Source organism: Malus domestica, chromosome 07 (genome assembly GCF_042453785.1).
Source record: "Malus domestica chromosome 07, GDT2T_hap1".
Classification (NCBI taxonomy): Eukaryota; Viridiplantae; Streptophyta; class Magnoliopsida; order Rosales; family Rosaceae; genus Malus; species Malus domestica.
In genome coordinates this window covers 21,620,772-21,634,845 of record NC_091667.1, presented here as the reverse complement: position 1 = coordinate 21,634,845, position 14,074 = coordinate 21,620,772, and the positions used below count along the sequence as shown (strand labels likewise).

The following is a 14,074-nucleotide window of genomic DNA, read 5'->3' as shown; positions in this document are numbered from 1 at the left end:
CAACTATCATAGGATCTGGAATAATTATTTTAAGTTCATGAAGCTTTGAGACCAAGACCAATAATTCATGAACTTGATCTAGGATGGGTTTGTTATCAAACATAGTGAACTCATAATATTTGAACATTAAAAATTTATCAGAACCTCTTTTCTCCGTTGTGTACTTGTATTCAAGTACTTCCCAATTTTCCTTTGGAGATTGAATGTGTGCGTACAGGTCATATAAGCAATCAGATAATGTGCATAAGATGTGTCCTCGACATACCAATTCATCTTCTTCATGCTTCTTTTGATCGACAACTATTTTGTCTGAGTCTTTGTTACTTGGTTCACGAATAGGCTCCAATTTCGAGTCCAACACATATATGACATTTAGAACAGTAAGCATGAAACACATCTTGTCCTTCCATCGGGTGAAATTTGATCCATCAAATTTATCTAGCTTGTAGACATCTTGATTGATAATCTTCAAAGTCATGTTATCAGATTTGTTCTCCATGACGAAAATAACACTTTAAGATTGTTTGAGTAAATGTAGAAATTTAGAGAATAATCTGAATGATGACTTTGAGGTACGACTTGAATCGTTTTCTTATAGTGTTATTTGCCCCCACTCAAATGAGTTTGCTAAAGGGTTCTTGGCAAATCACTTCCAGGATACAACAAAGTATGGAATATTCAATTAGTATAACCGAATTATATTCCCTTAGAAATAACTAGAAAGAAATTGTATGAATGTGATGGAGAGAGAAGAGAGAGCAAGGAAATTGTTTATACAACAAATTTCTGAATAAATTTTTTTCTACTAATGTTACCAATATATATAAAGAGAATTGCACCTTTTAGACATATCATTTGGTTTGAGTATGCCTCTTCACCATGAGATATAACTTATTTTAGCAGTATATCCAATGGACATATCTTATTCAAAACACCAATTACCATAAGGTCATATATATTATAAAGCATGCGGTTAGATACCCGGTCAATGGGTATGTCTGTTAGCCACAATGAAAAGCTGCATGGCTTTTCTTGAAAAAATGTAATTATTGGGCAAAGAGCCCAACTCTTTTCTTCTAACTCAAAACGCACGCATATATATTCTTGAAATATCCTACATAAAATTCCCCCACGAAGATACTTAGACATTCCGAAAAATACTAAGCCCTCTTGGAAGTAGGAGGCCATTTTCGACGGCTGGCTAAATCCTTAGAAATAACACTCGTTATTTGTGACGACTATAAACTGGTCTATAAAATTGATCGTGAATAGTATCGGCGCCAACTACTCCCGCCAAAACATGTTCATTTCCGACGACAATGATGCTCTTTTTTGAGGGCATTTTGTGCACCGAAAATAATAGAAATAATTAGTGTTCGGTCCCTAATTAGTAATGTTCATTGACTGAGATTTTATTTGTTTTCAGATTTTAATTGAAGTCCATAGTAATGTATCAATGAATTTACATGTCAATTACATATTTTTTTAAACTAAAAATTAGTAATTGATTTAGGGTTTTATTACTCACACATTTATTAAACTCCTAATTAATTTCAATTCAAAACATTTTCAAAATAAAATAAAAATAAGTTTGGACTCATTAATTTTTTATAAAAAGAATTTCAATTTTTTATTCTTAAATGTACCCATTCATATAATATTTCAGTCTTTAATCTTAAACGTACCCATTTTGAAATATATCAATTTGTTATATGTACAATGTACTATTATTTTAATATAAAATGTACTCATGTTTTGGTACAATAATCTTTTGGTTAATTTTGATGAATGTACCCATGTTTATATATATATATATATATATATATATATATATATATGAATGTCTAATATGTTGGAGAGTATCATTTATCTTTAAATATTTTCAATCCCACAAACCATGGATTTTTATTTAAAATTTCATTAATATAAGTACCTATAAATTTTTTAGTTTAAAAATTATAATAACCTACATAGAAATGCATTATTGTATTAATTTCAGGAACTTCAATCAAGTACGAAAAATAAACAATATTTTAGTAAAAAACATTGATAAATAGATACAGCATCCAAAATCATCCAAAATAATATGAACTGTAGTGACTTATTTCCGACAGATGATGTTTTGCCGTCGAAAAAGTGCTTTTCCCGAGGATATTCAGGTGCCTTGGAAAAACTTGGTTGCAATTTTCAAATGACTAATTTTATGTCTCTGTGTAGCTAATTTATTGAATTCAGACTACTTACCCTCTCTCTCCTGCATATAAAAAGACAATATTGGAGAAGGATTCAGTGAAAGATCTTTGAGATTTTACCATGTACTTGGCATTAATGGTTTGACCTAAAATATAGCTTTGTCTTGTTCTTCTATTTAGGATTGATTTGGTATTGCTGTGCTTTGAAAAAAAAGTTGCTATGAGAATAAGCGGTTGTGAAATAAATCAGCAGAATGTTTGGTAAACTTTTTTGTAAAAGTACTTTTGAAAAAAAAAAAACAGTCTGATAGTGGGTCTTTTCATTAAAGGAGCACTGTAGTTCCGTGTGCTTTGAAAAAAAACCAGTTTTCCAAAGCTGCAAATAGCAGCTTCAGCTTTTTCCTTTGATATCAGCTTATTCTCACAGCAGCTTCCAAAATAAGCTTTTTTTTTTTTAGTTTACCAAACACCTAAAACCCTCACAGCTTTTTTTCATGGGTGTTTTTTTTTTTAAGCACCTCACTCCCAAATCACCCCTTAAACAGATGATTGGTCTCTATAATCTTCCCCGCGTAGAATTTTAGGGACCTAGATCCTCTCCGGATCTTCTCATTGAGGATTCCAAAGATCAATTAATATCAACCGTTCATAAAAAAATCGTGTGGCCATAGTTTTTTTTCTTTTTTATATTGTTCATGCAAAACGAGGTTGCCTTATTGTTGAAAAATAAAAAAGAAAAAAAAATTGTGGCCGCAAGATTTTTTATGGACGGTTGTTATTAATTAATCTCGGGATCCCTATAGTGAGGAGATCTGGAGAAGATCTAATTCCGAATTTTAGGGTTTCATTAAAAATATATATCCATGCAAATTCAAAGTTTTAACTCTCCAACCATCCTCCTTCCCAAAATAAAAAAAATAAAAAAAAACCATTTAAAAGTATATCTCTTGTCATGTTTATGGGCGATGCTATAGTCGTTGCAGTTGATTTAAGTGGGGGAGCATTCGATCTTCTTAGCGTTTTGTAAGTTTTTCACATGTTTATATCGACAATTCCTTCGTCTTCGCATTTGATTAAATAGAACGCATAATAGACTTTATTTACTTATGCATCGCTACTTTCACCCGATGTTTATCGCTAACATTCGTACACACAACAAATGTATACTACCAACGATTAGTCTACAAATACATGCAGCATGTAAGCAATACAAGACGAATGGAGATGCATGCACGCACTTGATTTCTTTGAGAACCATGGGCATCAATAACGAACACAAATCTCTTATCAAAGAGTATAGTGCTCATTGATTCAAGATCAGGGAGACAAGGGTCACAATTTTGTTATGTCATTGTACGTGCAATACGTAATTAAAGCCACAGCATGCAACAATATGAATACAAGTTGCTGAAGCTAACTGCATATGATATAATATTCTAATAAATAGGGTATTGAGTTTTCACTCGTACACTGCTGGTTTGAAACTCTCCTCTCTTCTTAATTATTATAATAATTTCGAACTATTCACTCTCTCTTTAATAATAATAATTTAAAAAAATAAATAAATACTAGCAGGCTCGACTGTGTTAATGGGGTCCTTCTTTAGCCATCTTCAATGTAATTTTGGATTGAGTGATGATAAATTCACCCCACACCTTTAACAAAAAGTTAAGTACTAATTTTATCCTCTTGTAAAATGACATATAAAGACCAATGAAAAAAAAAGAATGACTTGTATCAATTTTAGCCACTCTCTTATTTCTCCATCCTCTCTCATTTCAAATTTGTATTGTTATGAATTATTTCTGATTTTATTTTGGTAATCGATTTTTAATTATTAGTCACAGTGGCTCTTATATCAATGTCATTGTTTTGTAATAAAAAGTTGCAGATTTTCACATTCAACCAACAAAACCTTTGAGGTAGGTTTTAATTTTTGGTTTGGTACAGTGCATTTGATTATGGTGTGGGATTTTTTTGAGTGGTGTAGATGCAGATGAAGGAGTGGGTATTTTGGGTCTGTCAAAACGAAATTGTGTTTGGTGTTTGTTGTCGTAAGAACGAATTGTGTGGTTGCGTATTCGTTGTAGGTTTATGGGTTATCATGTAGGGGAGACTAGGTTTCTATTTACATACATGGGTGATTTATTAATGATTTGATTTAGCTATTTAGGTTGTTTGGGTTTGATTTCGTGAGCTTCTTGAGGTTGTTGCTTTTTTTGTGTGTGTATTTTGTGTTCTTTGACATGGGGGTGGTCAAAGAGCAGACAAGGGAGACTGACAGAGAAGAGAAGAAGGAGGGGTGGTTGTGGGCAGGGATCCGTGTAGGTTCCGGAGTAAGACGCAACTGAGGGCGAAGAAAAGGAGTTCAATAGAGAATGAGTTTGTTTATCCCTCATTTCAATCATATTTTTGGAATTTTGATCAGAATAAAAATCGAAAAGAAAGACCTTGGCGGTTAGTGAAGGCTTAGCTGGGTTTATGAGCACTCTAATATCTATTCTTCTAAAGAATTTGAATATATATTAGAGGTTATTTTTGAAAAAATGGTGGGAGGGAAAATAACATTTTAACTTTTTAACTTTTTTTGTGATGGGTAGATAAGACAATAGGAAGGATCTAATAGCGCTCTTTTGGATTTTGTGGTATCTTATATATGACCTAAAAATAAAGTTACATTTGACCAAAAATATTAGGCACTGTCCGCTTTCTGACCACAACCCCCCACCCACCCATCCACATTTCTCTACCACAACCCCCCAATCTGATTTTTGGTAGGATGAAATCCAATTTAGTGGAGTAGCACCTCACCCCACCCCCCACCACACACAAAGGAGATCAGGGTTCCAATTTAGTATCCATAGTAATTGAAGAGTGGTTTGACTCCTTATAAACTTGGTTAAGTTAGATTAATGGTCCTTGTAGTGAGAGGGTAATCGGAAGATAGCCCATGTGGTGAAAAAAATCGGATTTAAACCTTCGTGGTGAACTCCGTTAGGATTTAAGCCCAAAATTAACATTTATGTGAACTCTCCATTAACCCAAAATTAACAATCCCACCATTCCTCCAAAGATTTCATTGAATTTTAAAATCACGAAATCTACAGCGTTCAATCTCAATTTGTCCTGCATATTTCTCCTGTGTAGCCGAGACACCACACTCTCCAGCGGCAACATCCCGGACGACGCAGGTAACCTCTCCACAGTCTTCAAAGCTTTTGCGTTCTGGTTGTTCTCTCCCGATTAATATTTACTGAATTCCCCAATTCTTTCAATTTTGATGTGAATTTGCATAATACGTAGAATCAGGTTGTGTGGGAAAGAACTGTTTTTTGTATTTAGTTTTTGATATTATAATTAAGATTTTATGATATTTAATTTTTGTGTGGGGGTTTGTAATCATTTTTTCTTTGAAATCTGACAACTGAAGGAGAGTGTGGCGTCTCAGTTCTTTTCCTTCTGTAATCTGACAACGGAAGGATCTTCTTTGAAATCATTTTTTCTCAAATGGGCATATTTAGGGAAATCATTGATTAAAAGACAAAAGATCTTTGAATGGAATCGAAGCGTGGATCAACGAATTCATAGCCTTGGATGAATGAGTTTTTTTCTCTTTTGGTTATGAAGGTTGACTGGGTTAACAGATAGATGAGAAAGATGTTAATTTTGAGCTTAAATCCTAACGGAGTTTACCACGAGGGTTTAAATCCGAATATTTTCACCATGGGGGCTATCTTCCGATTACCATGTTACCATGAGGACCATTGATCCAATTTAGCCTATAAACTTATGCAAGATTTTTTAACTTTTCGATGTATCCACTTCTACATATTTCTCACACATTCTAATATTTGAGTCAAACTCTAAAAATATGTAGCATGTGATGTGCAGATTTATGAACTAATTTGTTTTGATATCACAAAAATAATTGAGATGACACCCTGAAATTGATTCAATTGACAATGAAAAAAATGCTCAATGTCATTTAATTTCTGTAAACTTTCATAATTTTCTGATATAAACAACTTTCCATATGCTCATACCTCCCTCGTCAGTTGAGCTAACCCCAATAACTTCCTTGGAAATTATTATTCCTCGGAAGATGAAACTGCCACTTTTCGACTTGTAAAGGAACTCATTTGGGAATTGGTCTTTCTTTAATATTATTCACCACTAAACAAAAGCTATTGAAGAATTTAGCATATTGGCAGATGGCGGTTACTGCAGTAGCGAAAAGTAATCGTGCTTATGCACCCTAATGCCGTCCTACCAATCTTCAACTCTCCTAACAACTAACAAGTTAGCCCACTAATGACACTTGGGTGTGGAAAAATTTAAATATTGAATTTGGAAGTGTATAATGACAGATTAGGAGTGTGAATAAGTATTTGTAATCTGATAGCAATCTATAGCATGGGTTATTATCATAACTCAAATGTTGGATTAAGAGAGATTTAAGATTCAGCCTAAACCATAATGATAAAATCTGGGTTAAAATTCTCAGTAGTTCAAGGCCCAAGAATAAGCCCATGCAGGGGGTCCAACATCAAAACCTCGAGCCCATCATGAAAAGATCATCGTCCTTGTAATGTTGTGGTCTTGTAAAGTAAAAATTGGGTGGCGGGGGTTTCGGCCGTCGAGAAAGAAGTCCCTTCAATGACAAGATTAGGTAGGGATTGGTTTAGGCCGAAGCTTTGTTGTCATATAGTCCCTTAGGGTATGTTTTGGAAGAGGATTTTTCGAGTACTAATGAATTGAGGACAAGCTATGAATGAATAAATAGAGGGGATTCGAAAAGGTTCTTCATGACCATTACAAAAGCATGTGAGAGAGTTTTGTAAATAACACCAAGATTTTACCTTTCCAAGTACGAAGTTGTAGACACCTAAGGTTAGTTTGTCGTGCAAATTTGTAGTCAAAGAAATTGTAATTTTAACTTTTTTGTACAATTGTGATGATGCTTGGTTTAATCAAGTTTGTTGACTTTTTAGCAGTGTTCGAAAAAACGGCCTAGGCGGCCGCTTAGGCTCTAGGCGGGTTGGAACCTTGGCGATTTCATGCAAAACGGCTGGAAAAATCGGGGTGGCTCTAGGCGGCCCTAGGCGGCACCTAGGTGGGCTAGGCGGCTGGGCGTTTTTTTTTTTTTTTTTTTTTTTTTTGAAATTAAAAAAAAAAAAAAAAAAAACTTAGATTAAGCCTAATTCTAACCCGTGCCTTGCACTTTCTCTTCTTACCACAAACAAAAGCAAAAGCCAAAAACCAAGACGTCGTCGTCTCTCTGTCTCTATCCATTTCTCAAACTCTTCAACTGCAGTGCACGGTGCTTGCGAGCGATTGTGCTTCCTTCCAGCCTCCAGGACCACGTGCTTGCGAATCGCAATTGTGCTTCCAGTAGCTTTGCCAATTTTACCTCAGGCAAGAATAGGTAATTTTTCCATCTTCTTCCCTTTTCTCTTCTTCTCCTATCTTGTAGTGTCATGAACTCATGGGTAAAGAAATTTGAGAGTTAGGTATTCGATCTTGGGCTATGGTCTAACATACCAAATTATCTTTCCTCAATTTGATCTTAGGGTTAAATTTGGGTATTAAACTGGTAGGGCTACAATTCTCCAATCCACACCCCGATCATCTCTGCTAATTATTCAGGTATGTTTCTTTTTGAATTCTTTCTTTTAATCATCCTTTTAAGCATGTACAGGTTGACAGAAAAAAAGCCATTGATTCCTCAAGGATAGCACCTCCACTGTGTATCTGGGTTAATATTATGTGCACCTTTTGAAAATTTTTCCAATGTCGTTAGGCACTAGTGTATATGCTTGAAGTCCAATACATATTTAGTTTCAGTTATTAAACAGAGTCTATTATGGTTAAGCATATTCCTGCAGTTGTTCTTCTTGAATTCTTTCTTTTAATTAATTTTTCCTTCTTACACTTTATGAATTATGGTAAAGGTAGATCATAGAAGTATTATCTATTTAATCTGCTGGGAAAGGAAAGCATCGATATAATTATATATTCATACTCGGTTCAGTGTGCTAAATATGATGTGTAGTGCACTAATGTATTTCACGTTGAGGGCAATCTATAATTTGTTATATAAATAGATTGGATGTGAATCAAAATGTAAGGCCAGAATCAGAGCTAACTAAGTCAAAATGCAATTGGAGTTGGAGCACTAAAATTAATCCACTTTACCACTACTATTCATATATTCCAAAACCCTAGCTCAATTCACATGCCATATATTTTCATTCATGCATGCATGGACCACTTGCTGCATTTTAAGGTTTTCACATTTGCAACCTTTCACATGTAATGTTGCTCTTTTTTATTGGATGGGACGGTCGTTTATAGTTTGTAATGTTTATTTTATATGAACTTTAGGATTGTTTCTTTCTTGTGTGATGACTGGTACCTCATCTTCTGGAGCATCTAATGCAATGTCGTCCTCCTCTCAAACTGAAAATGTGTTGAAGCGTAGCTCGGAAGATGTGGGATGGGAATATGGGATCTTGGCAAATCCTACAAACTCAGATAAGATGAAATGTAAGTTGTGTAACAAAATCATTAGTGGTGGAGTACATAGATTAAAATAGCACGTAGCCAACATAAGGGGAAATGTAGCGGCGTGCACAAAGTCTTCGGATGAGGATAAAGCTAAATGTAGAGCCGCATTAGAAGAAGCAAAAAATAAGAAGAAACAAAGGGATAAGCACCTTGTGGAAGTGAGGGAAGAGGTGCGACTTCAACAAATTCAAGAAGAAGAAGAAGAAGACATTGAAGTGGTTGGGTCAAGGAAAAGACCTCGCACTCTTGGACCTATGGATAGGTTTGCATCCTCCATCAATCCCGATTCTTCAAATGAGGGAAGTAAGAAGACTCGGCAACAAAACATCCATGATGCAATTTGGAAGGAAATAGCACATCAAGTGGATCAATATGTGGCTCGATGGGTGTATGAAGCCAGTATTCCTTTCCATGCTATTGATAATGATAGCTTCAAGCGTGTGATGGAAGCGGTTGGTCAATTTGGCCCGGGTTATCTACCTCCAAGCCAATACGAATTAAGAGAGCCATTATTGAAAGAAGAGGTAGAAAGAGTTAAAAAGTCACTCAAGAAACATGAAGAAGAGTGGGCTTTGAATGGTTGCTCAATCATGACTGATGCTTGGAGTGACCGAAAAAGAAGAAGCATAATGAATTTATATGTCAAGTGCAAGGAAGGCACCATATTTCTTTCTTCTAAGGAATGCTCTAGTGAAGCACACACAGGGGAATATATCTTTGAATATGTTGACAAGTGTGTTGAAGAAATTGGGCCTCAAAAGTGGTAACCGATAATGCTTCTAACAATATGGCGGCGGCAAACATGATGAAGAAAAAGAGGCCGAATATGTTTTGGACATCATTTGCCACTCATACTTTGAATCTCATGCTTCAAGGGATTGGTAATCTCCCTAGGTTCAAAGGAGTTATTGACAAGGCAAAGACTTTCACCATCTTCATTTATGCACATCATAAAACTTTGGCATTGATGAAAAAGCTCGTGAGCGGCTTGATGGTCCATTGCATTTGGCGGGCTACCTCTTGAACCCTTATTATTTCTTCAAGGATCAAAGCATACAACATGATCCAATTGTCATGGAGGGGATTTTTACTTGTGTTGAGAAGTTCTTCCCCGATAACTATGAGGTTCAAAGCCAAGTGACAAATGTTGAGATGCACAAGTATAGAGTAAAAGAAGGTGGATTTGGAAGACATTTGGCCGAACTTGGATGCGTTGAGAATGATGAAAACTATAATCCGGCTATGAATATTATTCACATATGCTTATATTTTATTTATTAAATTTGAGTTTACTACTTATTTTTCATTACTAATTGTGTGTTTTTTTTTTCATTAGTTGCATGGTGGTATAATTATGGAAATGGTGTGCCTAATTTGCAAAGGATGGCTATAAAGATACTCTCATTGACTACAAGTTCATCCGGTTGTGAAAGAAATTGGAGTTCTTTTGAAGGTATACATACAAAGAAAAGGAATAGACTAGATACAACAAGGTTAAATAATTTAGTCTATGTCCAATTTAATGCAAGGATTATGAACAAGAAGAAAAGAGAAAAGGAGAAGAAAGTGGACATACTACTTGCAAGTGAAGCTAGTATGGCTCAAGGATGGATTGTGAAGGGTGGTGATGAAGAACTTGAGTTTGGCTCGGGAATTGGAGAGACATCGGAGGTAGGTAGTTCCTTAGAGCCTAGGGGGAGTTCTAAAAATGTTGAAGTAAGAGAACTTCATGAAGAAGATTTTATATCGGATGAGGACACGGATGAAGAAGGAGATGATGAAGAAATTGAGTTCGAGTCTGACACGGAGAGGGTCTTAGAGGGATATGGTGAAGAAGAGTTTGATGCCTAGTAACTTTCGTAGCTCGATTTTCTTTTCTGTCAGTGTCTGCATGTGTAGCATTTGAACATTTGACTTGTTAATTTTATCCTATGAAAACTTGTTCTGAACTATAGCATATTATTATGATTCGCAGATGTGAACTTGTTTTTGAGAACTGCTTTGTTCCAGAAGAAAATGTTCTCGGGCAGGAAGGAAAAGGTGTAGTGATGCTTTTATTACAACTTTGTTATTGGAAGGAAAGATCATTTGGATTGGTTGCATGTTAAAATTCGCAGCAAGAATTGATATGTTAGTTATAACCTGATTGCTCATCTGTCATATGGCTTATGAGCTGCTTTTAGTATTACGGTGATCAAAATTTACCATTAGCGAAGACTTTCACCATGGGACTTATTCCTGTATTGCTGGAACTGCTCAACCAGACTTGTTCTAATAATATATGATGCCAACAGTTTTGTTGCGCCACTGGCCTCCCAGATTGTCACCTAAAGAAAATAGACGACTTTATGAATTACTTCATTTATTGAAAGAAATATTTCTTTTGTACATTTTCTACTTGTTTTGGAAGAGTCAATGTGCACTTATTCACAGGATATACAAAAAATTTACCTAAATCCGCCTAGGCCGCCTAGGCGCTCGCCTAGGCGCTAGGCGCTAACCTACCGTCCGACTAGCGCCTAGCGTTTTTTAGAACCTTACTTTTTAGTGACAAATCTGTATTGTCCTTTTATAAATACGGATCATCTTGAACTTTGAATGAAATTTTCATTTGATTCAAAAAATAAAAATTGAACCAAAAGTGGATATGAACTAATTAATCCAAGATCACCAATAGGTGACACAACTCCCATGCCTAAAGGTGCTCACCTGTTCGAAATTCCATCAACTCACTTATATGTTAATGAAATGTTTTGATTTTGTTAGAAACCGTTTGATAATTATTTCGTTTTTTATTTTTATTTTTTTGGTTTTCACTTTTTTGTCTGAAATCTTGTTTGGTAATTATTTTCATTTAAAAATAAAAAAATAAAAATTGAAAACCAAAAAATGAAAACTCAAGGCCAAATTTTGAAAACTCAAGGGGTCGTTTGATAACCGTTTTGTTCTCAATTTTTCAATTTTTGAAATTGAAAACCAAATCTTGTTTGGTTACTACTTTCAATTTTTTATTAAAAATGAAAAACTGAAGACTAAAATGTGAAAACTCAAGGCCAAATTTTGAAAACTCAAGGAAATAGTTTTCAGTTTCCATTTTTTTTTAAATGAAAGTAGTTACCAAATAAGATTTCAATTTCTAAATTTTCAGAATGAAAATTAAAAACAAAATAGTTATCTAACGACCTCTTAATATATTAAATTTAATTAGGCATCGATTGACTTCAATTATTCACTATTTATGAAACCTTGAAATTCCTACAAGAGAAAAAGAAAACATGAAACGAATTGGCGGAGTTGAAACGTTTTGGCTTTATAACGATTATTATATATATTTGCATGAATAGTTAAGCATATGTAATGTAGTTGTAAATGATTGTAAAAATAGAAACTAGATATTATATTTCTCCTCACCAAACTAGATATGGGCTTTCCAATCTAAAATGGTCATTTAGTACTACAATTCAGTGATATTCCTCTTCACTTGTAAATGAGAGCTCTTAGGTTCGATTCTCGTCAAATGCGAATTTGAATCACATTATTGCTAGCCCATTGTGAGGCTAAACCCACCCCCTCCCCTTCGTGTAGATAATATCGTTTGTTAAAAAAAAAAATTTAAACAGTTCATGTATGTCCTAGAACCTGCAATGGGGTACCCCGTATATTAGCTCAAATTACCGTTTCAATTGTTAACAAAGTAGTTTGGTTCGAGCTCATCCAATATTTAATGTAACTTTCATTTGAAGTCAATAATATATCGTCATCTCTTTCAAAAAAAAAAAATATCTAGTTGGAAATATACTTCCTTGATTTCTAGTCTGTGGCACATATGAAATCCAAATGAAGATAATATAGGTAAATATACTTAAGACATAGATAAGACAAGTATGACGTTTATCATTAACAGATTTTAAAAAAAAATACTCATATAAGAAGTGTACAATTAAATTTTTAAAATGCCAGTAATAATTCTATTATTAAATAACATTATTCTCTCGAAATTGTTCCCTTTGCGGAAATTTTATTCAATTAGCGTTGCTCTTTGAATAGTTAGATTAGATGAGTACTTTTTGTTAGGCATGGGGCAACATGACTTTGTCAATATATTCTATTATATATGTAGCAAGGTACGCCTGCCGTATTTATTTTAGAAGGATGGCACAACGAAACTAAGAACTTCAAAAGAGCGTATTAGTCAACCCATAAAAATATGAGTGCATTTTCCAACTAGATTTGGGTAAATAAAGTGTACTTGTTTCTAGATGAGTCATGACATGCGATTACTATTGCAACGTTTTTATTTTGCAGATCAAACTTTGGCAGACTAGAAGTTGTACTCGTAATATGGATACAAGTATTGTCCTTAATTATTCTATTGCTCAATCTTATAACCGCTTAATCACGAAATTTGGTTAACCCTGTTGACTGTATGGATGAATGATGAATCTAGTTTGTTAATTAATCTCCAATTTGAGAAATGATGTATCCATTTGTTTGTTTTTTTCCGAGTAAAAACGATAATAATTTATTGATATTTAAGCATTACAATCATCAAGTAGGATGTCATAGATAATATTTAGAAATATCAAAATTGATAAAAATCATACTGAGAAAATAAAGTTAAGTTGGCTTGTCTACATGCCATGATGTATATCATCCGACTGACATGAGTAATGTGAGAATTGGGGAGAACCCTTAGGTGGAATTTGATATCCATTTGTTTTTTATATTTGGAAAGCAGTGTTTCATCATGGAAGGAAAGATAATTAAAGATGGAATCAAAGATTTGAAAACTCTCAAATTCTCTATCTTCCATAAATGAAGGAGTTAAGACGAACCCCTTGAACGCTCCAACAAGTCTATGAAACCGAGTGGGAAGGAAGCATGTCCACAGGGGATGTGTCGGGTTCACATCTCACATCATTACAATATTTTACCTTTTCCGACTTGGTTCAATTTCAATCTCATAAAGAATCCCCAACCCAAAATACCAATAAGAGAATTACTTTTTATTTTATTTTATATAAACGATATTTTACTTAAATCTAATATGAAGTGTATAAGTTGAACTCGAATTTATGAAGAAAAACAAATTTAGTTAATATAGTTACGTGGATGTCTACAAATTTATTCAAAACAGCTGAAACGAAAGACACGAGCCCACAATGAAACAACCAACACGGTTTCCATCTAGATCAAAATGCTAAAAAGAAGTGGGGGCACTGTGGAACAAGAAAAATAGAACATTGGGAGGGACCCGATATATTCATGTTTTATTTCACTATTCTTCCATTTCTGCACAATGACTTGGCAGGTTC

At 34.3% G+C, this 14,074-nt stretch overlaps 1 protein-coding gene, 1 long non-coding RNA gene and 1 pseudogene across 3 annotated transcripts; all 3 read left to right on the top strand.

The window, feature by feature from the left end:
- Positions 1-5,093: 5,093 nt before the first annotated feature.
- LOC139197412 (uncharacterized) lies at positions 5,094-6,064 on the top strand. Its single transcript, XR_011582790.1, has 2 exons — positions 5,094-5,383; positions 5,623-6,064. It is a non-coding gene; the product is annotated as an uncharacterized lncRNA (long non-coding RNA).
- Positions 6,065-7,438: 1,374 nt separating this feature from the next.
- LOC139197411 (uncharacterized) lies at positions 7,439-10,954 on the top strand. 2 transcript variants are annotated; one of them, XM_070824783.1, is made up of 5 exons: positions 7,480-7,617; positions 7,763-7,838; positions 8,577-8,738; positions 10,096-10,212; positions 10,735-10,954. In XM_070824783.1, the coding sequence occupies exons 3-5, from the start codon at positions 8,597-8,599 to the stop codon at positions 10,803-10,805; spliced, it is 330 nt and encodes a 109-aa protein (XP_070680884.1). In that variant the 5' UTR covers positions 7,480-7,617; positions 7,763-7,838; positions 8,577-8,596; the 3' UTR covers positions 10,806-10,954. The 2 variants fall into 2 exon arrangements, with proteins under 2 accessions (XP_070680883.1, XP_070680884.1); XM_070824782.1 differs by lacking the exon at positions 10,735-10,954 and having other exon boundaries at positions 7,439-7,617; positions 10,096-10,726.
- LOC139197410 (uncharacterized) lies at positions 8,784-9,898 on the top strand (annotated as a pseudogene).
- Positions 10,955-14,074: the final 3,120 nt, after the last annotated feature.

Bases quoted from the DNA above. Each gene is read 5' to 3' on its own strand.
- LOC139197411 (XM_070824782.1), top strand. From the start codon at position 8,597: ATGACTGGTACCTCATCTTCTGGAGCATCTAATGCAATGTCGTCCTCC. The intron at 8,739-10,095 runs GTAAGTTGTGTA...TTTTTTCATTAG, and splicing joins AAACTCAGATAAGATGAAAT to TTGCATGGTGGTATAATTAT.